General features: G+C 47.2%; 1 protein-coding gene across 3 annotated transcripts in view; it reads left to right on the top strand.

Moving 5' to 3' along the window:
• The window catches only part of LOC119395643 (probable ATP-dependent RNA helicase DDX20), a 219,111-nt gene that overhangs the window by 45,866 nt on the left and 149,710 nt on the right, over window positions 1–23,535 (top strand). For all 3 annotated transcript variants that reach the window (XR_007416477.1, XM_037662626.2, XM_049416716.1), the window contains exons 3-4: window positions 15,914–16,082; window positions 21,246–21,357. Coding sequence is in view for 2 of the 3 variants with exons in the window: in XM_037662626.2 (XP_037518554.1) it covers window positions 15,914–16,082; window positions 21,246–21,357 (281 nt within the window). In the remaining variant the exon portion in view is untranslated. The remainder of the gene's footprint in view (window positions 1–15,913; window positions 16,083–21,245; window positions 21,358–23,535) is intronic.

The raw sequence follows: 23,535 nt of genomic DNA, 5'->3' as shown, positions 1-23,535 counted from the left end.
GCCCTTCAATATGTGTTTCCTCCCCTTCATCAAAAATGACAACTCTCGTCACCCACATCACATGGTCAACCTGTCGTGCGAGACACATCACGTACTGCCTCAGGAACGGCCTCATCCCAGGTGAAATCAACGCTCTCTTCGGGGCGGTTCGACCTTCCTACGGTCATGTAAAGCGGTTAAACAAGATTTTGCGTGCAGAACTGTGGAGACAAGTGCGACTGTTCTTCGACTGCTTGCGTGCTACATGCCACAGCCATTATCCGGAGTGGATCGTAGAAAAGCAGTTCCAGGCCTACAAAAAGCTTGCTGGGCAAACCGTGGAATTCTGGTGGCGTCACATGTTGAATGTCACGCCCAAACCCCCTGGTAAAGAAAAACCAAGCGGGGTAGTAAAAGTCCTGGGCCGTGCAGAAGTCACAGAAGAAGTGAAAGAAGTGCTGTCAAAGGGACCGAAGTTCAGCTTGGAACCGGGTACTACCGCGCAGGAGCTTCTGTCGATGAACAGGCGCATTGCGTGGAAAGCGCCATCTGAAGACCAAGAGCGGTGCCTGCTTGAAGGTGTGGAAGTCCTGTCAAGGTCGTGTGTGAAGAAGGACCGAAGGAACCGGTCCGCGATCAACACAGTCGTTACCTTTTTCAAGGAAAAGGACCTGCGCCTTCTTCAAGCCGATAAGGAAGGAGGATTTGTGGTTGTTCCGCTTGGCATCTACAACCAGAAAGCCAGGCACGCCGTAGAAAAGAACTTCACTCTGTCAAGCCTCAAGCCCACGAGGGTAAAGTCTCAGGCAGTCTCGCTCTGCAAGGAACTGGGATTGCAAAAGACAGCCAACGCCATTAGTAAGTGCAAAGAAAAGACTTTAAACATATTTTTTACCGCAAAAACTGACAAAGAAGATGTTCCGTTCTGTTCCATTGTTAGTGAGTGTGAGTCCTGGCAACGACATGTAAGCCAGTTTCTCTTAAAACACCTCAGGTCTCTCAACGCAGAAGATCCATTCGAGACAAAAAACGCTAATGATGTAATAACGTACTTAGAATCTTGTGGTGACATTGGAAATTTTTTCTCGGTCGATGTTAAAGATCTTTATTACTCTGTACCGCACAAAGAGCTGTTCACTGCAGTTCAGTCCTGCATCGAAAACAAAGGCGTTTTGGCCTTTCATAATTCGGCAGGAATGTCTGTTGAAAAGTTCCTCAGCCTACTGCAGTTTTATCTTGGTGCTACGTTAGTCCAATATGAAGACCGAGTGTATATTCAAAAACAGGGCATTTGTATAGGTTCCTGTGTGGCCCCAGTGCTGAGCAACATCTTCCTGGCTGCAGTTGATCGTGTGTTGGATAAAAAGTTTGACAAAAACAAGGTGCTTAAAATATTTAGGTACGTCGATGACTTTTTGGTAGTGTTAAGTAGACAGCATGCTTCAGAACATTCAGGCACCATACAGGAAATTCTACAAGTGTTTAAAGAAAATAGCCACGGATTAGAGTACACTTTTGAACTCCCAAAAGATAATAAACTGCAATTTTTAGACATTCAGCTTTCTTTGGAAAGAAAAGGGGTACAATGGATGTACAACCCTCGAGTGCAAAAAGAACTTTTGTCCTATCAGTCGACGCACTCGAAGACAGTTAAAAGAGGGATTGCCACAGCGGCTTTGGAATCGGCTATCAAGAAATCCTGCGAGCCTTGCATGGGAAGCAGTTTTCGACACCAGATCGAACGACTAAAGAAGGCAGGCTATCCTCAGACAGTGCTAACAGCAATAGTGGAGTCTCTTCTCCAGAAAATTAAAGGTAAGAAGACAGGAAAAAGTACACCAGAAGAAACCAGGAAAGTAAGGCCTGTAGTGGTACCCTACTCTCACCGAGTAGCCCACAATCTAAAAAAAGTCGCCAATAAGTACAATGTGCCGGTTGTGTTCTCGGCCCCTGTCAAGCTCGCCTCCCTGTGCCCTCGGATCAATAATTGTAAAAAAAGCAAGAATACTTGCGGAACCCAGCATGTAAGACCGTTTGTGACGTGCAAAGAAAGTGTCGTTTATGAAATCCCGCTCACATGCAACAAGGTCTACATAGGACAAACGGGGCGTTGCCTGAACGAACGGTTGAGAGAGCACGAGCGGTCACTTGATAAAGGGACCGGGTCTAATTTGGCCATCCATTGTAAAGCCTGCGGATGTTCTCCTCGTTTAAAGACACCTTGGTGCTGGATAAAAGTAATGACAGCGTAGCACGCGAGCTGCAAGAGGCCTTCTTCATTAAGAAAAAGGACCTGGAATGTGTTAGTGATCCATCTAAAACATTGTATAAATGCGAGGTATCGTTTTTAGAAGCGCTTAGTTAACCCCCGCCTTATTTGGAGACAACTGCGCATGGTCGGGATTAAGGAAAAGAAATGCCTGTTAATGGGTGTTCCTATGGTGGCTCGTTGAAGTATGTTGGCGCATTGAAATTTTCTGTTAGTCATACATCTTTTGTCACGTGTTCATTTTACTTTAGTTGTTTACACCACGTTTCACAAATCACTATCCCATTTTTTTGTTAAACATACGTCATCACGTACAACGTTTATCGATTTTATGGTTACCATGTGATCAGAGCTGACAAGAGTTGATATGTCCCCGTGTGCCTCGAATAAAACCAGTTGTTAGTAGGCGTACGTCCTTGTCTCTTCTTGTGGTTGTTTCGTTGACGCCGTTTATTCACCGCTCTAGCGGTAGTTGGTTGGTTGAACTAGACACGGTTGAACCCCATTGTTCCCAACAGTCAGTCTTACGCGGTAACATGAATAACGGTCTCAAACAGCACCTGGGAGCGAAACTTCAGGCTAAATAGCGTTCATATAAGCACCAATTTTGAAAATAGGCATTTATAGGCATTTGTACGCATTTAGGCACGAACACCAAGAATAGGCATTTATAGGCACTATAAAAACATTACAAAAGCCCTTCTTAACCTCTAATTCATGCTCATATATCGAAATGGTGCGATAGAAGCACAAGGAACAAAATAGGCATTTGCCTAAAATCCGGTCTTTAGTTATCACATACGGCCTCCGTGCGATGGAGACGGCCGTATCGTTCCATGTCTGCTCCAGCGGCGTTCATGGCCAGCGCTAGCCATCAGAACTTATGATGCACGAGGTGATGTTACCAGTTTGGACTTTAACCTTTCAGGGTCGATATTTTTCGGGAAATGCATCCCAAAAATGTGCATTTTTTTATTGCTGGAATAAATTCTTCAGAAAAATCTACTTAAGAAAAAAATTGTCTCAAATTTTATTTGGTGACTTTTAAGTGAAAAATTATTTGAGTTGTTACATACACATAGTTTATTTGTAACAGCAAGATAAATTCTAATAAAAAAAAACCTATACCACTGTTGAACAATTAAGCGTTAAAATAAATGTCTGTGTAGTTCACAGACATACAAAAATAAGTGCACAAAGTGGCATTAAGTGGAAATATGGGGGGAGAAAAGGCGCTTTTGGTCCAGTCAGCACCGTCTCGCCACGCACGCTTTTGAGATGTCGCTCACTCATCAACGAGTCTTAACTCGTTAGTAACTCCTCATATGATGGGCTGACATTTACTGAATCAGATTCTGATTAGGCAGTCGATTGGCGATTCCTCCGAATCGCCGCTACACTCACTTGCGGCAGAGAAACCGGCGCGCACTTCCATAGCGAAAGCAAACTGCGCAGGTGAGCGCACTGAAGAAAACTGTGTAGTTGTGAGTGCGTCTGGAAAACGAAAACAATTCTGTGAGTCCCCGAAACGGGAAACGCAACCACAGCGGCATCGTTTGTGTCAGTCAGCGCCTGCACAGAATCAGGCCTAATCGCGTGCCGGGGAGCAATAAATGAAAGAGTAACCTTTTAAAAGATTGTAAACTGGAAAGCCATCAGTTTTGTGGGTGCAAAAAGTGGGAACCAGCCGAAGAACGAAACCAAGACTAGCCGGCGCACCGCTGTAGTAAAGCATAAAAAAAATATGATGAGGCATTGGCACAAGGAAAAAATGCCAAGTATTCTTACAGTGTGGCAGCACATGTCATGCAAGTAAGAGAAATAATCGGAAAAGGTGCGAGTTTTAAACATACAGGCATGACGTACGTGTACGTCTTTGACCATCTTGTGGCTGTTAGCGGATGTACGCCTTTGACCGTCAAAGGGTTAAACGGAAAATGACTGCGATGGCAAAAACCCGTCGAGAATGTTCATGTAATTGCTATTGCAATAAAAAGAAAAAGAATTGAGGAGCCATTTCGATTTGTGTGGTGGATGATCAGTGAAGCCGTTTAGCGCACGACGCAGAGTTGACATGGCGGCAGCCAGATTGGTATGTAAGGCTAGGTTGTTAATGGCCAGGCTGTTAACGTTCAATACACAATATTAATGCAAAAGCCCCAGATACGTAAATTGACTGTCTGTGTCTGCGGTATGAACATGAGTGATGCAAAAAATCATCATCCCCTGATGACGTCATAGATCACCAAAACTTGTGACGTCTATACCATGACGTCACGTGATGACGTAAATATGTGACATTGTCGCTTTGCACTGCCCCTGTGATCGATGTGCCGATGAAGGAGGCAGTGCAGAAAAGGCAAGGTGCAGAAAGCTTGCAACGCCTCCAATCCTGGGTGCGGTGCAGAACCATGTTAGGCGGATCAATACATCGAGTGAAAAGAAAAAGTCGTCTTAGGCGAATGCATAAGAGGCCCTATGATGTGCTTTTTTTTTTTTTTTTGCACTGCACCCTGAGCACTAGAGGGTTTTCGGCGTATACATACGGAATGTCCTAGGCATATATACAGCTTCGCTGTAAAGGAAAACGAAATTTATTATATCACGTAATTGCACTTTGGGACACTTTCGCGGAAGCTCGACTTGAAGCTGATTTTTATCTTCCAGGTAACCCCGCTCATGCACAAACGATAGTCTGGAAGCACTGCGAGAATGCTCTTGCTTCAGCACAGAGAGCCCTCATAGAGAAGGAAGGGAGTGCTGGAGGAGGTCGGCTTTCTGAGGCTATCTAAGTGACTTCATGTTACGCCCAGCAGTACAATCGATCAAGAAGAAAAAGTACCTGGCTTTCGCCTCGAAGACATCTTAGGGGAATGCTTTACGTACACTGCGACTCTTTAGCATTGAGGCACTGTTGATCCATAGATGCATTTATACCACATAGATGCATTTATACCACATAGAACCACATAGATGCATTTATAGTGTTACTTCATAAAGTACAATTTCATTGATCCAGTGTTCTGTTTATTTGTGAGTGTTGAAAAAAATCGCTGAAGAGGTTATTCCAGAACACTCAACTGCATGACGCCCTTATTTTTGCTTTATCGAGTAAAAATATGGAGTGCTCCTGAGGTGATTTTCCCCATGAGATTTGCAATGAATCAAAATATTTCTACTCTTCATAAGAGCCCCAAATAATTATTCAGGTGCTTGAATGCAAATGCAACTTGCTTCTCCAGTGTACTCCAGGACGTGAAATTAGCTGCTTCATAGTGCTCTCAGATGCAAAATTACCTGTTCCAAAGTGCTCCAAAATGGTAATGTTTGCTGCCCCAGAGTGCTCCAAAATGAAAATATTGCTTCTCGAAAAATTGCTCCATATCAGAAGTCCCCAGTAACATTACTGCGTCACGGATTTCAAAGTGAATCTTTCGTCTTTTGGTGATATTGGCTCAACGAAATTCATTGAAACTTGGTAATCAAGTCTCTGGCCCTCTCAGAAGACAATATACTTTTTACTGATTAGGATCTACGTAGGCCCTAATCTGTTAAAATCTATGGCATCGCCACCCACATCAGTGGAACCTCGATTATCCGTCCCCCGGTTTTGTAACGACCCGCATTTTACGACGAATCGGTTTGGTCCCGGCAAAACCCCCATAGAAATGATGTATTTAAAACCTTGGTTATACGACGCAATTTTACGCCGATCCCGCATCTTACGACGACTTTTCTATTCCGTCCGAGAGAAAACACTGCCTTCTTTATTCGAATCGGACGCCGACAAAAATATTCCTGAGTGCAAAATAAGAACTTAAGTTCCCCTAGGTTGTCGGTTAGAAAAGTAGAGAGTGAGACAGTATACCTTCTTAGAATGTAAAATTTATTCTCCAGGCAGTTCATGCGCTTTTGTGATCCAGTTTTCCTGGCTTAAGATCGCTTCAGGATATGCCTCGATCGCATGCGTATCCAGGGTCATAGGCGTGCGCACAGGGGGGGGGGGGGGGGCAGCCCCCCCCCCCCTAATCACTTAAGAGCGGGGGGGGGGCAATATCTACCCCATACATTGACTTAGTAGGGTGGGGGGGGGCGCTGCAATGAACCTTTGCCCCCTCTGATGGGGAACCCTGCGTAAGCCTATGTCCAGGGTCGTTGCCTAGACAAGCTCTATCTAGTACACAGAGAAGCTCCAACTGGCCGTAAAGCTCATCTTTGAGATCCGGATATTTTCACGTTTTCAGTCAGTGGAAACTTCCTGGTCGACATACAGCTTATCTGCCTTTGTTTGCGGCACTCGCAGTCACAGGCCTCGAGCACGCAAAAGGACGCTACGCAGCTATTTTTACAGTGTAAAATAAATTTCGCTTGATGTCGGCGTTCATAATAACAGCGGGACATAACCAGTTGCACTTCACAAGGGAACAAATATGATGCGCACAGCTCAGTCGCGCACGAAAGCATCCTACGTATAGACCTCGAGAGCTGGTATGGGGGCGCTACTGCTCTCGCCCTCTATCGGGCTAGCTGCGCACTGTTAGGATTGTCGCCTATGGGCCCGTCTGTCTGCATGTTTCAAGGCGGCGACGACAATTGCAGCAGCTGATGTTCTCCAAGAACAGCCACCGTAGTTCTTTTTTTTCTGTCTGCATGTGCACCATGATCACAGTATACATAAGCATTATTGCACACATATTACACATACACATTTCTCTTCTCCTGAATTGATGAATTATATAAGTTTCGACAATTTGCGCAAGTCTTGGTTCTTTTTTACATGCTTATTCTTCAGCTGCCTGCAGTATTGTCGCATGCGTAGGCACACATAATAATGCAACGGCTTGGCAAGAACTTCTTTGTGAGCAGCACATGGAAACGTGAAGTTGAAATTTTCTAGCACTGCATCTGTCGTACGATCATACACATCTCTCTCACCAGCATGTTTTGCGCAGTGCTCCTCAGCCTCTTTAAAAAGAAGAAATAGATGCACATTCAGATGTGTGAGCCCCCCTCTGGTTTTGCAATTTACTAAGTCGGCTTCTGGTAGCTTTAAAATACCTCTCTGCACAACCAGGGCCTCCTTACAAATTGTACAAGAAGTTTGAGTGGCAAGCTTTCGCGACACAAATCCCGTGACATATACAATGCAGTCCACGACGGCGACATCTGAATAATCATGCTCAAACATCTCATCGCACTCCCATGTTTCCTCACTGATGAGGCCATCTAGTTTCTCCTTGAGAAAGTAGATGGCATTTTATCAGTGTGCTGGAAAGGTGCGGACTGGAACACATCTCTGAAATCATTCAGGGTGAGAAAAGCAGATTGGTTTTTTTCAGAAACTACACAGTTACCAAACTGTGGTGGCTTGAGCAAAGAATACAAGGAAAGCATGCGGTAAAGCTGCAAGATTGTTGGAAATGTTGGATGCTCATTTTGGCCACCTGCTTGTGTTATAATACCAAAAAAGCATTCCAACGGATCCTGGTTCATTTTGGCCGACAGGACATACTTGAACTCGCACTCTTTCAGAAGAAATGCTGACAGATCCTGAACATACTTAAGTGTAACTCGCAGGCCTTGAGCAGTAGACTGCGTTGAAAAAAGATCTTTGTGAATGTCACCCTTCACAACTTCCTGCTCCCAGCTATCAAGCCACCTAGATGATGACTCTAGAAAATGCAAGTCTTTGCATTCAAGGGTGAAGCCTTCTGCAACAAAGCGACAATTGAGGGCATCAAAAAGATCATTCATTAGGAGCGTAAACTCCACAATTGATTCCACATTCTGAAGCTCTTAGTGCCCTTAGCAACTGAGTTGCTAAAAATTTGTGTGGCCAACTTCAATTTTGAGCATATGTGATGGATTAACCTGCGAGTAATACCCCTGTCACACTGGAGGTGTTAATGTCATTAGGTTCGAATGTCATTCGGCACAACGAATGCCATTCGATCTGTGGCGGTGCTACACAGGAAAATGTAATGTCATTCGTTCATGATATCAATGTCGATAACTCAGAAAAAAATGGCTGGAAAAGTTGACGGAGGTAAATGTAGAGTGGCATGAAAGCAAAGTTCTTTATTTTAAAAGGCATGTGGGAAGTCGCAACGCTAGATAAACACGGATAAAAATTTCATATCGCAGGATATCTGCCCACCACAAGCCAAGACGACGCTTAGCCGATAGAATGGCTGACATGACAGTACCGCTACGCTAGGCACTGTAGTACCGCTGAACGACGACGCTAAGCTGCAGCAAGTAAAACATTTAGTTGCTTTGTACTCAGCGTTGCAAGGAACGCGCATAAGCCAGAAGAAGAGATTTGACGGAAACTCAGAGCGTTCCGTGTTTGTTCGCTTTCAAAACGCGGTCTCGCACGCGTCCATGCGAGGAAACAGCTTTCAACGAAACTGCGCACAATTGTCTTCTCATAGCCTTATCACAGCAAACATCTCCACCTCGTTCCAGTGCGCTCGTGGAGTTCATTCCATCGCTGCAGATACACATGCACACAGGCGTCTGTTTACATTATGGCCGACAGCCCAGACGCCACTGAGGTGGAGAGTAAAAACATTTTGTGACAGCCTTCCGTAAACCTGTGCTCGTTAAAATCACAGAAGCCTTTAAAAAAGAAACATTAATAGCGTGTTTGCACGAATGCGTGTCGAATTGAGAATACTAAATGACACATTTTAAGTAGTCTCTGGTGTAGAGACTATACATTCGGTTCGACTTCGACAGCGAATGTGTTTTTCGAACTCATTCGATTGCTTAAGTCATTCGCCTCTAATAACATTAAATATCATTGTGTAGCGGCCGCATAATGCCATTAGGTGCGAATGTCATTCCATTCGAATGACATTAAAACGTCCAGTTTGACAGGGGTATAAGTCAACTTCGGACACACTCTAAGCCCTGCTGCGTTTTTGGTGTCAGCAACAAAAAGTGCCATAGCATGACCACTTCACAATTTTCCCATTTACTTTCAATATTTTTTTATCCTAAAGACCATTTCTAATAGACTTGAACAAGTGAGGGGTATCTGCCACAGCATACGCTTTTCTGGATGGATCTAGCGGATGCTCGAAAGCATTTACGTCATGTCCTAGAGCACCGCTTACCCCAAGCTGCTTCCACATGGCCCTATTAGTAGATGCACTGTCACAGACCACATCATCAACATAATCAGCATAAACTCCTGCCTACTCTAAATGCACAATGCACTGAAGCAACAGCTGCGCAAGGAGTGTAGCCTTAGTTGCACCTTTTGATGCAAATGCTGCCACTAGCTGTAAATAGCTGTCAGCAAAAGGGGCAAAAGCAAACACTAGACCATAGTCGGCCAGCTCATTGCTTTGTCCACCTTGGTCTCCATAGTCAACAAGACCAGCATATGTCATGTTCTTCAAGTTATGTTCTTCGAGTTTACAGTCATCTCTTTCCTGACCTGTATCTCATCTAGAATAAGCATCCCTCTGCGTTGAAAGCGTGTCTTCTTTGCCAATTTAATCTTGAGAGCTTTAAAAAACTTCTCATCAAAACTACATTTGAGCCCCACCATGTTTATATATCTTCTAATGGTGGTTGTGCATGGCATCGGCAATATGTTATTGCTTCATAAAAATGCATAAGTAGAGGGGCTCCTGATGTTAAGCAAGAGGCATACGAGTAGCCAGTCATCTATTATTCTTCGTAGTGCACTTAGCTACAGATAAACATTCTTGCACAAGAAGAAGCTGCATCAGTGGAATATCAAGAGCTTGGAGTTTCTTTTTGATATCCTCTTCTTGCAGTTTCATTATTTCAGCTTTACTTCCTTCCAGTTCTTTAGTAATTAGTTGGTTGCGCTTCAGTAGCCGTGCTTGTGCCTTCTTTTAAACAGACCTTGCTTGACGCAAGGCGTCAACTTTGTGTTTCTTGGTAGGTGACACAGACAGCCTGATGCACTTCAGTGGCTGCCGTTGTTCCGCTCGAGCAGCCTGCCGCTTTGCATGAATTCTGAGAGTATCGAAGAGACTGCTGCATGCAGGACATATACTTCCCTCCGGTAACACAACTTGGCACCTTTTATGCCTCCATTTGCTTTGGCAGTCAATGAAAGCAGGCTCGGGGGCTACAGAAGGAAAGTCCTTCAAACTGGGTCCTCCACCACAGACATCTACACTGTCAACAGTTTTCAAGATATGTTCAACTTGCAGTGCCGTTGTAGCAAAATTATTTACACCCATTGTACTACAGTCAGCCGGCTTGCCAAATATATGCACTTGCACAGTCATGTCACATTTCACATGCACAGTTTTTCAGTTGAAAAACACACATGACCCATCACTTGTGCGCAGCAGAGAGGCATCGTGGAACACGAGGTCACGATACCCTTCCAAGTCAATGCACTGGACACCCCACAATGGTGTCGGAAGGCACAAAGTTGACGCAGCGCAGAACATTTCATCGAAAGGTGAAGTGCCGGGGTCACTTGCCGGGACAACATTGCTGTTTTCGTTGACTTTAGCATCTGAATTTGGGGCTGTTGCTGCTTGTTGCTGGGCTTGAAACCCGATGCTGGTCCCGCCTGAGCTCGCAGAGGAAGCTGCACGGCAAGCATGCCGCCTCGACTGTTTTCGAGGACTCCTTATCTTCTTTGACAAGTAACTAGGCGCTCCTTCGAAAATAGATGGCACGGCATCCTTTGAAAGTCCTGCTCTTCTGCTGCCAGACATTAGAACGTGGCCATTTCTGCAGACCACGTTTTCAAAATAAAATGCGGAGCGAAATGTTTTTCGCACACACGGTCTGTCCGTTGAAGTGTGTGGTCTTTTGCGAGGGATCGCCCGCCTCCATGCTTCAAGCCTGGCTTGATCGTGCGGTGGCTTAAAAAGGGAAAACTTTTCTTTACACGACTTATAGCCTGTGTCAATAGGGTACAAAGCACTTTCCCATCGCGAAGCACACTAGCACATTGAACAACAAAGGGCATCGAAGTGCCAACTTACGCGAGCACGTTCAGAAAAACAAGCAATGACATGTCCAGCATGGAGTGAAGGGACAGCGAGCGGCGGCGGTGGGTGGCTAGTTTAGCGCGCCCTGTCCGAAAAGGTTTCCTAACCAGAACAGCATGTGCCTCTCCTCACGAAGCCTCCCCTATGCGCCGTACTCTCACCTAAACTATTCTTACACCATTGCTTATACTCAAGTCTATTGACACATATATCTCAACGTACTCGCGTTCATGCGCCACCTCAATATTTATTGATCAGAGATGGGAATTGGGAGGGGTGCCATGACCTCCCCCCACAACCTCATTTGACAAGAAGTCCTTGATAAAAGTACCTTGCGCGAGTCGGGTATTTCATAAAAAAATTTCCTTACTGAAGTGCAACCACTGATAACTCGTACTTGACGGTATAAGATCACAAGGCGTATCGTAGAGCACCGATTATGTGATATATTGGCATTGCAAAGAATTGACACCAAGATCGAAAAAAGCTATTTTTACGCTCACGGACTCATGAGTCCACTCACTCAGGCTCAAGTCAAGCCGTGAGTCTGAGTGAGTCCGGTTGAGAAAAATTTTGGTGAGTCTGAGTCCAAGTGAGCCCTTAGAGCAGAATATATCTGTTGAGTGAGTCTGAGTGAGCTCCAACTTTTTTGCTGACGCCAGTGTCACTTGTTCTTCTCTATGTTGTTTTACGCCACAGGCGAAACCGTGGCAAGGTTCAAACACTGATTCACCTTCTAACAGCAGCAACGAAGTGTCATACTGCTTATCAATGAAGCTGTAAAAGCTGGATGTTGGTATTTTCACGGAAACATAATGTTGCCATTTAGACCACAGTAAGTCACACCTTGCAGCATGTTCATTCAAGTGTACAAAGTAATATGGTCGGCTCGCACACAGTGCATTTGCTATCGCAATCGAGCCCGATCGGTACCGTATTTTTCGATCGCGATCGGCCCTTTTGTACTAGCTGGAGAATTGAGTCAACCATAAAAAATGTTCATCCCCATGTGGCTAGATGGCGATCGAAATTACACCCTGTGACAGCCGTAGAAAATTTGCGCAGTAAGGAGCGACAGGCAATGTTAAGATCATTCCGCAGAGAAACTTGTGCCGACGTTATCTAGCTACAACTCCGAATGAGGCACGCGTGTGCGTATGGCTCTCTTGCGTTTGCCTCCAATCATATCAGAAAGGTTGCGGCTGCATGCAGCTCTAAACATGCTTGGTTGCGTCCCACAAAACTGAGAATCTGCTTGCGTCGTGCTTCATAGAGATATGTCTGCTAAACAGGAACACAAATTTGCGCATGCTTGTCGTGTCAACCGCGGCCAGTTTTTAGATGCAAACCTACAGTGAATGAAGTTGCACGGTTGCACGCATTTCTCGGAGCAAAAATATGTGTATTTGCCGCAAGCACACGTTAAAGCCCATTTGGTGCTTCAATTCGACACAAAATGGTTCATCACCTTATACAAAAGCAGCGGGCTCGGCCCCCCCTGGCTTCCATTTAGGTGGCCGTAGCAGACGACGTCGGCAGTCAGGGCATTGTCTAAGGCATTATGATGAGCGTAACATTTTTTCGGAGCCATTATTTAGCATTTCGTACAGTCAGCGACGAAGCCGCTGCAATGTTTTACTGATTTCGTAGAAGTGCCACAAGAATAATAAAAACGGAGAAGCGAAAGCGGCTGCGGGCTGTGTGGGAGAGGGCTGGCATAGCAATCCAACCTTGCACGTCACAGGGATGCCTCCACATGGTGGCGCCACGGTATGTCCTCGCACCCAATACCAAAAGTGGTACGATGAAGCATTTCTGTATGGCGAACATAAATGACAGGTGGTAACATGAAATCATGACATGCGTGTCATGTACGCTATGACATACATGCACCGCTCATGGTGTGCTTGCGGCCGTTTCGCTATCTTGACATGTACCGAATTTGGTATTGCGTGACATGACAGTATGATGAACATAAATCACAGGTGGTAACATGAAAATCATGACATGCATTTCATGTAGAACATGATTTATATGCCACGCTCATGGTGCGCTCACGGCCGGTTCGCGAGCTTGGTATACCCCAAAACTGGTATTTGGTGACGTGACTGTATTGTGAATGTAAATGACGGGCGGTAACATGAAAATCATGACATGCATGTTGTGTAGGGTATGATTTACATGTCATGCTCATGGCGCGCTCGCAGTCGTTTCGCTGGGTTGATATACAGCAAAATTGGTATTGAATGATGTGATTATGCCGAACATAAATGACAGGTGGTAACATGACAATCATGACATGCATGTCGTGTAAGGCATGATTTACATGCCACGCTCATGGGCTGCTCGTGGCCATTTCGCTAGCTTGACATACACCAACAGTGGTATTGCGCGACGCGCCTGTGTGATCAACATAAATGACAGGTACTAACACGCAAATCATAGCATGCATGTCATGTGCGGCATGATTTACGTGACACTGCCTTGGTGCGTTTCCAATCATTTCGTTAACTGGATATAAACCAAAATTGGTATGGCATGACATGAGTGGGTGACGACCATAAAGGGCAGGTCATGCATTGCATATACCAGAATATACGTTTCATTATATAAAAGATTGTACACGCATGAATGCATGACAAACATGGGATATACAGTGAAATAGATGTCGTGACATGAATGACTTCATTTGCCTTAAAGGCAATCAAGGCGGTGTATGCAGCTCTTTGTTGGCTGTTTCTCATTACATCGGTTCCCACAGTGCGTGGTATCTGCCGGATTTTTTTAATTCTTCATTTTTTGCAATTCACATTGATTGTTGTCTGTGAAATGTCTTTCATAGTAAATATTGCCACACACGCTCTTTTCTTTCTATGTTTCTGCCACAATGTCTGAAAAGATTCCAGATTGTAGTAGATCATTTGGTTAAGACAGGACGCGAATAGTCAAGATTATTTCAGAGCTTGCGCGACCGCCAGTGATCAGGCTGGAAAGTGCGATGCGTGACATAAAAGACGGCGCATCCCAGCGATGTTCAGTTTTTCGACGGCCGATGCTCTGTTCGCCGCTATCAGTGTACAGCGTGTATTGCTGTAGTTTGACTTTCAGTTTTCCGGCCACAAGTTCGGCCAAATAAAGAGTTTCATCTTGCACACGCCAACTGCTGTCTTCGTCGAGGTCACGACCACGTGACAATATCAATATTTATGAGACTCTTCGGTAATACTTTGAACTACAGGAGTAGTATAATGATTTTGGCATTTGCTCCTAAAACACAAATAGCTTCTCCAAATTAGCATTTTTTCTGCTCTGAAAACACTTATGGCTGCTCCAAAGCAGCACTTGTCCTGCTCCGAAATCTGCTCCAAAAAGTGGAACGTCATTTCCTTCACAGGGGAGGGTGATTCCAACTTGCTGACATACTGGGGATGAATGAATTGTAAAAATGGTTGGTGTCGCATAAGGGAATACCAACCTTATGACGATGGTCAATGCAGGCAGATATGTGAGAAGAGGGGGTTATCAATTTATTCTTCAGAATGGGATTGTCGTGATACGTCTTATTCAACAGGCAGAGGCGAAATATTTTCCTACGTTGCGATAGCAGAGGTAATGACCAGCTTTCTTTCATAGAAGTTTCACTGGAGGTATGATGATACTTCGAGTGATGTGAGCAGCCCGGCTCTGGACAGATTCAAGTTGATAGATGAGCGTTTCCTGACTGGGGTCCCATAGATGCAGCATATTCTAGTTTAGATCAAACTAGTGATTTTTAAAGAAGTAATTTTACAGGACTAGAAGGAATGCCACAATAAAATGTGTGGCGTATGTAGCCCAGCATACAATTAGCTTTGTTGGTTATATGATCTACATGCATCTTCCAAGAAAGATTTGAAGAGATAAATATGCCTAGATATTTGTAACGGGACACAGATTCGAGGTTAGTAGTTGATGAATAGTGCAGTGAAATGCTTGACCATCATTTTTTAGAATAACCGTGTTATTGGAGACAGTCATAGAATAACCGTGTAATTGGAGACAGTCAAGCACAGTGTCTGGGAAGTTTGAGGTGGAATTACCCATAGCAGCCTTTATGTTGCTGAGCAGGAAGGACTCCGTAAGTCACCTAATTCTTTGTGGGCAACTTGAATTCTAAAGGATCATGCAATCTTTGCAGTTTTGATTTCTTCTGCAGCTGTCTTTCTTTGTAATGCAAACATTGTAAGCAAGGGCGTCCGCAGAACTTTTTCCAGGGGGGTGCATCAGCAGAGGGTGGGGGAGAGGGGGCATGTAGCATAGGTAGCTTTTGTTTCATTGCCGTGACATGACCGGCAAGATTAGTCCATAGCAGTATGTAACGTGCAAAGTTGGCTGGTAATCCTGAATGATGTTTCACGCGGATATGTGGGACTGGAGTGTGCTAATCAAGCTGTGTAGCTTACTGCTACTGCATAGAAAATAATTATCCAAAATTCCAAGGGGGGGCAGCTGCCCCCCCTTGCACCCCCCTCCGGACGCCCATGATTGTAAGGCTTCTGGGATGGTCATCTAACATCCTTAATTGACTCATTGTTTGCTTTTTGTTCTTAGTGTTCTATCAAGCACCTCGCATTATTAGATTTTAAATTGCTCGATTGCGACGCAAGGTGTGGCACTGTCTTATATGCAGGTTCTGATCCTGGCGCCGACACGTGAAATAGCTGTTCAGTCTTGCGACACTGTTTGCTGTCTTGGCTGTGACATGCCAGAGCTCAGGGCATATGCCTTCATCGGGGGCATGCCGATAAAAGAGGACCTGCAAAAGCTGGCACGATGCCACGTTGCAGTTGGCACTTTAGGTAAGACACACTCGTCATTGCATGCTGTTGCACATGCAGTTGATTCTGGATGTGTCAAAATCAGGTTTACTGAGTTCGCGGATATATCAAGTATTTCAAAAATCACCTTGAAGATCCCATGCAAAAGTATAGTGCTGGTGCACACGTGTGTCGAATACCTGTACACTGATGCATCCAATACATTGAACACTGCGGCCACACCAAAGTCCTGGGAGTGCATTTTTTCTGACAAGTGTTGATCGCTTTTTGGACCATGTTCTAATGAGTTGCAATTCCTCTTTGTGCACAATTAATATGGTCTTCCTATAAAAAAAAAGACAGTAATAAAAAAAAATTCAGCCATCTCCACTTGGCGAACACTGTCGAAACAGTGAAGCTTATGCCCGCCTGTAATGAATGAAGGGAATTTTTGAAAGAAATTTATATGTTTGTGAATTTTTGGTGTAATTTTGATATGTTTGTGCGGACTTGTGAGAATGAGGACGACGGCGACATGAAGGCGAGCCAGGGGCAGGTGGCACGCGCGGCGGCGGCACAAGAGAAAAGAAGATGGGAAAGAAGAGAGGCGCGTGTGGAACGCGCAGAGGGCTGAGCGAAGCAAGCCGAAGGACACGCCGGATCAGGGCGCTGTCCGAGAAGTTGTGGTGGCCGTGCTCAGCGAGGACTGGTGCTTGCCTGGTGTTTCGGGCATTGGCGGTGGCTCCAGTGAGGACGTGCCGGACCAGGGCGCTGTCCGGGGAGCTCCTCCTGCCTGTTCTCGGTGAGACCTGGGGAGCCGAGCTACCTGCCTGAGGCTACCGGTACAGGGCGCGGCTCCTGCTGTGTCGGCGTGCAGGCGTCACGAGTTCCTGAACACCGTCGCCACCTGGGATGTCGCAAGGCCGTGATCAAACGGGAGGCCTTCCGGAGGCCTTGTCTTGCGACGTGTCACCTGTGTGCTTGGTCTTGCCTTCGACGAGACTCGTCGCCGCACGTGGACTGACCCTCCGCAAGACGGCATCTACAAGTCGTGAGATGTTTTTTTTGTAACCTTGATCGGACATTCCGCGGGTAGGACTTTCACATTAATTGATGTGCTTGTTGTTGATCTCTTGTTGATCTCTGTGCTTGTTCTCCGTCATCGTCCCTAGAATCCCTTGTCCCCATAAATGTTTATTGAAACATATTCGTGCGTATTCTCTTGTCGCCTGTTCCGTTGAGCCACGCACTCGCAAACGTGACGAACTACCACTCGGTCCTTACAATTTTCTGGCGTCCGCGAGACAGGACCAAGCTCTTTCGTACATCTTAGAGCCTCACGTTGCTTGTGTGTGTGGGCGGCAATGGACGAAAAGAGAACGCTCGTTGAGTTAGGGAAGGAGATGGGACTCAGTGGAGAGGCCTTGCAGGCATGGGTTAGTGCAGAACAGAAGGATCTGAGGGATCAGCGAGCTAAGGAGCGGGAAGAAGCGGGGGTAGCGGCGCAGGAGGAACACGCGCGAGAGTTGGCACCTATGGAGGCGGAACGGGCGCTCCTCGAAGAGCGAAGGCGTATCTTGGAGGCAGAGCGTTCGAGTCCGAGAGTCGTAGGCAATGAAACAGTTGGTGGTCAGGGTTTTCGCAGCCCCCACAAGATGATTACTCCCTATAATGAGGGTAGGGATGCACTAGATGCCTATATGCAACGGTTTGAAAGAGTGGCGTCTAGTCAAGGTTGGCCACAAGACAAGTGGGCCTTGTCTTTGAGTCTGTGTTTGACGGGCGAAGCATTAACGGCAGTAGGTCGGATGTCCGCGGAAGACGCTACCGATTACGCCAAGCTCAAGCAGACCTTGCTGCAGCGGTTCCGCTACACGGAAGAAGATACCGTGTAAAGTTCCGGGATGTGAAGCCTGAAAACGCTGAGACAGCACGACAGTTTGCCGGTCGTCTTCTAGGCTATTTTGACCACTGGCAAGAGTTAGCCAAGACACCGAAGACGTATGAAGCGCTGCGCGACAAAATCGTGTCTGAGCAGTTTTTACGACGCTGCGAAGAAAAACTGGCGATCTTTCTGAAGGAAAGAGGATGTGATGACCTTGACACACTGGCAAAGACAGCTGACCAGTACTTGGAAGCGCAAGGCATCATAAATCTTGCTAGAGGCAAGGAAGGAAAAGAAGAGAAGGGGAAGCCACCAGGCCATTATAAACCAGCTGTGACGACAGAGAGCAAAGGAAAGCCTCTCTGCTTTCTTTGCAACAAGCCGGGACACAAAGCTTCCGACTGCTGCACCAGATCTAGGGCACCGAAGCCATCACCATGCTGGAAGTGCAAGAACCCTGGTCATAGCGCCGACACGTGCTCTATTGGCTCTGGAAGACATGAAGCTTCATGCTCTGTTCTAAGACAGGAAGAATTGCAGGATGAGCAGGAAAAACAACGAAAGCCTGCCCAAACAAGTGCATGCAAAAGGCATGGTATGCTGGACGTTGCCCAGAGCTGCACAACCTGTTGTGGAGGGTGGAAACAGATGCCGACGGTCACGGGTCGTCTTGAAGGCAATTTGGTGACTGTCCTCCGAGATACCGGCTGCAGCACTGTTGTAGTAAAACGCTCACTGGTTCCCGACGCCAAGCTAACTGGCAACACACGCATTATACGCTTACTAGACCGGTCGGAAAAGTGTCTGCCAGAGGCCGACGTATTTATCGATTCACCGTTTTTCAGGGGAGTTGCTCGTGCTGTTTGCATGGAGAACCCTCTGTACGATGTTATCCTTGGCAACATCAAAGGTGCTGTCCCGATTGCAGATCCTGATTTCAAGAAAACAGATTCACCGAGTGAGAAAGTGACAGAGAGCGACAAAGCGTAGCAAATCAAAGGAAGTGACGGTTGCTGCAGGAAAGATGGGAAAACGGCAAAACCTACCCGCACCGCAAATTGACCCCTTAAACGTCAGCCGGGAAGAACTTCGGCAATTGCAGAGCACGGATCAGACACTGGAGGCTTGTTTCCAAGCATTGGACCAAACAACAACGTCCAAGAAACGAGCTACTACCAAGTTCGTGCTGGTCCATGGTATCCTTTTCCGGCATTACCAGACTGTGGAACAGCGACACTTCGAACAACTGGTGCTTCCTAAGAAGCTATGTGCCACAGTAATGAAGATGGCACACGAGGGATTGCTCGCTGGACATCAGGGGCAAAAGAAGACAGTAGACCGTGTCCTTGAGGAGTTTTATTGGCCAGGAGTGCAAGCGGATGTCACACGCTTTGTAAAGTCGTGTGACATGTGTGAACGAAGAGTGCCGAAGCACCTCGTAGGCTGTGTTGATCTGTGTAATATGCCCATAATCGAGACTCCATTCCACCGAGTGGCGATTGATATTATCAGTCCTCTGTCCCAAACTTCGGAAAAAGGAAATAGATACGTTTTAACCATGATAGACGTTGCCACGCGCTACCCTGATGCGGTAGCCTTGCCAAGCATTGAAACGGAGCGAGTAGCAGAAGCGCTACTAGAAATGTTCGCTCGCGTTGGAGTCCCACGGGAAATCGGGAGTGACCGTGGCAAGTCATTTACATCTCGTCTGATGCAAGAACTGGGACGATTAATGTCGTTTAGACAACTCCCCACTACGCCGTACCATCCCATGGCAAATGGGCTTGTGGAAAAATTCAATGGGACCCTCAAACAGATGATTCGGCGAATGTGTCAGGAGTGCCCTAAACAATGGGACAGGTACTTGGCTCCACTACTGTTCGCTTATTGCGAGGTCCCGCAAGCGAGCCTTGGTTTTTCGCCATTTGATCTCCTTTACGGACGATTCGTGCGTGGCCCAATGTCCATACTTAAGGAATTGTGGGCAGGCGAAAACGTCGATTGTGAGATCAAGACCGCGTACAGAGATGGCATCGAGCTAAAAGAGAGGTTGCAGAACACCTGCAAGTTAGCTCAAGAAGAGGTCCAGAAGGCAAAAGCTTCACAAAAGAAGCCTGATGACAGGAAGAAAAGACTTCGAGAGCTCTCTGCAGGCGATAAAGTGTTGCTGCTCCTTCCATCGGCCAAGAATAAGCTAATCCTCACGTGGAAAGGTCCCTTTACAGTCCTAGAGAAACGTAGCGAGAATGATTATCTATTAGACCTAGGTTCGCGAGTTAGCTTATTTCACGCTAACCTCCTCAAGAGATATGAGGAAAAGGAAACACAACCCCGTTACCGATAGTGCCTGTTAGAACGAAGGTGTGCTGACATTTGCTCAGAACTATCGCAAAACATGTGCGACTTCATGTAAATAGCATTATTGCGTTGTTGGACTTCATGACTGTGGAAAAGTTGTTGTGCCGAACAACTTTCTTGAGTGGGGGGATAATTGTAATGAATGAAGGGAATTTTTGGAAGAAATTTATATGTTTGTGAATTTTTGGTGTAATTTTGAGATGGTTTGTGCGGACTTGTGAGAATGAGAACGACGGCGACATGAAGGCGAGCCAGGGGCAGGTGGCACACGCGGTGGCGGCACAAGAGAAAAGAAGACGGGAAAGAAGAGAGGCGCGTGTGGAACGCGCAGAGGGCTGAGCGAAGCAAGCCGAAGGACACGCCGGACCAGGGCGCTGTCCGAGAAGTTGTGGTGGCCGTGCTCAGCGAGGACTGGTGCTTGCCTGGTGTTACGGGCGTTGGCGGTGGCTCCAGCGAGGACGTGCCGGACCAGGGCGCTGTCCGGGGAGCTCCTCCTGCCTGGTCTCGGTGAGACCTGGGGAGCCGAGCTACCTGCCTGAGGCTACCGGTACAGGGCGCGGCTCCTGCTGTGTCGGCGGGCAGGCATCACGAGTTCCTGAACACCGTCGCCACCTGGGACGGCGCAAGGCCATGATCAAACGGGAGGCCTTCCGGAGGCCTTGTCTTGCGACGTGTCACCTGTGTGCTTGGTCTCGCCTTCGACGAGACGTGACAGCATTCATGGTTCAAATGAAGAAAAAAGTGCTAGCGGTGTGTGTGCTAAGGCTCGTCTCTTGTGCATCACAAGAGCCTCCTGTGACTTTATTTGGATCAGAAAGCTACGCTCATGCATGCTCTTTGCAAGAACGATTTACACTGCCATTAGTCTGGGGAACTCTCGCTCGGGTGAATATGGTTATTGTGCACGAGGCATCATGGAAGTGCTGTTAATCTTAGCAGGCCATTACAAACATGCTGCACAGGGCGTCTGCTGCAGCTGATCCAGCAGGGCCAGCTGTCCCTGGAGTGGGTCCGCCTCCTGGTGCTGGACGAGGCAGACCAGCTGCTTGGAGAAGGATTCCAGGAAGACCTGAGGTGCTGTGCTCACATGCGTGATCGCATACTACCACATCATCGCACAAGCGGCACTTTCAGTGCTTAAGTGGAAGCATGTCCTCTCACTCTAATGCTGCATCGCTTAGGGACTCTACTCCCTCGAGAGCCGAGCAGGTGGCAATAGCCCTTGCCCTTTTGGACGACAGTAGGTCGCAAATCTTCACCGACTCCAGGTCAGCGGTCAGGGCTTTTGCCTCGGGTTCAATCTCTGCCGAAGCATTCAAAATACTTGAAAATAGGACACTTTCCCCACATACCATTACTTGGTTTCCTGCACATCTCGAACCCCGACTGGACTCCCTCGCAAACCTCAACGACACTGCTCACTCCCGGGCGCGCGCACTAACCCTCCGCGCTGGGGTGGACGTAGGTCCGCAGGTTGACTGTGGGGTGTTTAGGGACGCTTTACTTACTTTCAATGAAGTCACTAAACACTACCAGTTGAGTAGGCGGTCTTTTCCTCCTCCACACCGCAAGTTGTCTAGACCTCAGGCCATCACGTTTAGAATGCTACAGACTAGGTCTTATCCTAGTCTATCTTTCCTCAGCATCGTCTCTTCAGAGGCTTTCGAGTCTAGCTGCCCTGACTGCGGGGAGATCAGTAACGTTGAACATATGCTCTGGCGGTGCCCCTCGTTACGGGGCCTAAGTCGGCTCACAGAACAGGATTGGGACTCTGCCTTACGAAGTTCAGAATTTTTGCCACAACTACGGGCTGTCCAGAGAGCCCATGATGCGGCGGTGAGGCTAGGCCTCCCCGTCCCCACGTGGGAGCGGCCCGCGGCGTTGCTCTAAGAGTAGCGTTTCTCAGGACCCAATAAAGTTCTATGTCTGTCTGTCTGTCTCTACACTTTTGGAACCAGGGGCTTAGCCTTAGGGTTGTTCAAACCCAGGATGAAATTTTCAATTTTGCATGTTGTGGGAATTGAGCGCGCCCTCCCCTTTGGTGCCTCGTTTCCCAGCTAGCGCGTGTGTTGGTCCCACGCGGCTCGAGTGCCGGGAACCGCCGTTAATTAGCAGTATGGCGACCACGGCAGCGGCGCCAGACATGTCTGGACAAGCCACCACGCTAGCTTACATCACTGCACAATGCCTGTCCTCATTGGCCGCCAGTGACAACCCCCTTCCCCCATGAGCTTGCTTCTGTCTGGCGCGGGCTTGCCCAATACCCGGAAAGACTGCCGCTATGGCGTCCCAAAGAGTTACGTCAATGCCACCATCATAAAAAATATAATTGCTAAAATAAGGGGCAGTAACTGAAGGCGAAATTGGTGCTAGGGTCTATGGAGATTCAAAATTAAAGCAGCCAATGGCAGCCTGCCGTGCCCGCCTCCGTGCCGATAAAGCTGTGCACCACGCGGAGGCCGCGCGTGCGCCGCGACGCTAGTTTTTAATTCCTCGAAAGTTCCATTGTAGCAAGAAGTGGGTGTTTAGTGCAGGCACCAGGCTGGCCGTGCAGGCAGGCTCTTCTTGGGGGACACCTGCAAGTCTCCCGTTGTGGTTGGCGGGTCATTGTTCGCTCTTGAGACTTATTAGTGGTCGTTATGTCAGCTGTGCTCCGCCGCCGCCATATAGGAGCCCGTCCTACTGCGCCGGCCTTGATATGAAGTTTCGTTTGCCCGCGTCAGATGCTTTTAGGCCTGCATGAGAGGTTGACGCGCTGCTCTGGCAGGCAGCTTCTCGTCTGTCTGCTCGACTGCTGCCCTTTGTGTGATAGTCGTAGCGCTGCTGGCGAGCGTACTCGATCAGTCTTGTGGAGTTACCCTGACGGCTCGCAAACCTGTGATTGTCGCACTGTGCGGCATCTTGGGTTAATCAATCCGTGTTTGTTGACAACCTGCCTCGTGTGCCTTTTCTGCGCCGTGACGGAGAGCCGACGAATCCGGCCGTAGTGTCTTTGTTCGCTGTGGCAGTGAAAAACGTTGCGTCCCTTCCCGGTTGCCTCGTAGGGTAAACGTCACGCAAACCTATCTCCACAATGTATATATAGATATATACACATGCACACATACAAACACACAAACACGCGTATGTACATACATAAAGTATGGTTAAACACCCCCCCCCAACCACCGAAAAAAAATTTCTGGCTACATCACTGTTTGGAACAGACTACTGCTCTGCATATTCCCATGCTAGTGAGATTCTATTTCCAGT

The sequence above is a fragment of the Rhipicephalus sanguineus genome, chromosome 6, assembly GCF_013339695.2.
Source record: "Rhipicephalus sanguineus isolate Rsan-2018 chromosome 6, BIME_Rsan_1.4, whole genome shotgun sequence".
NCBI lineage: Eukaryota > Metazoa > Arthropoda > Arachnida > Ixodida > Ixodidae > Rhipicephalus > Rhipicephalus sanguineus.
The sequence above is the reverse complement of the archived record's forward strand: the minus strand, read 5'-3'. Positions and strand labels throughout refer to the sequence as shown.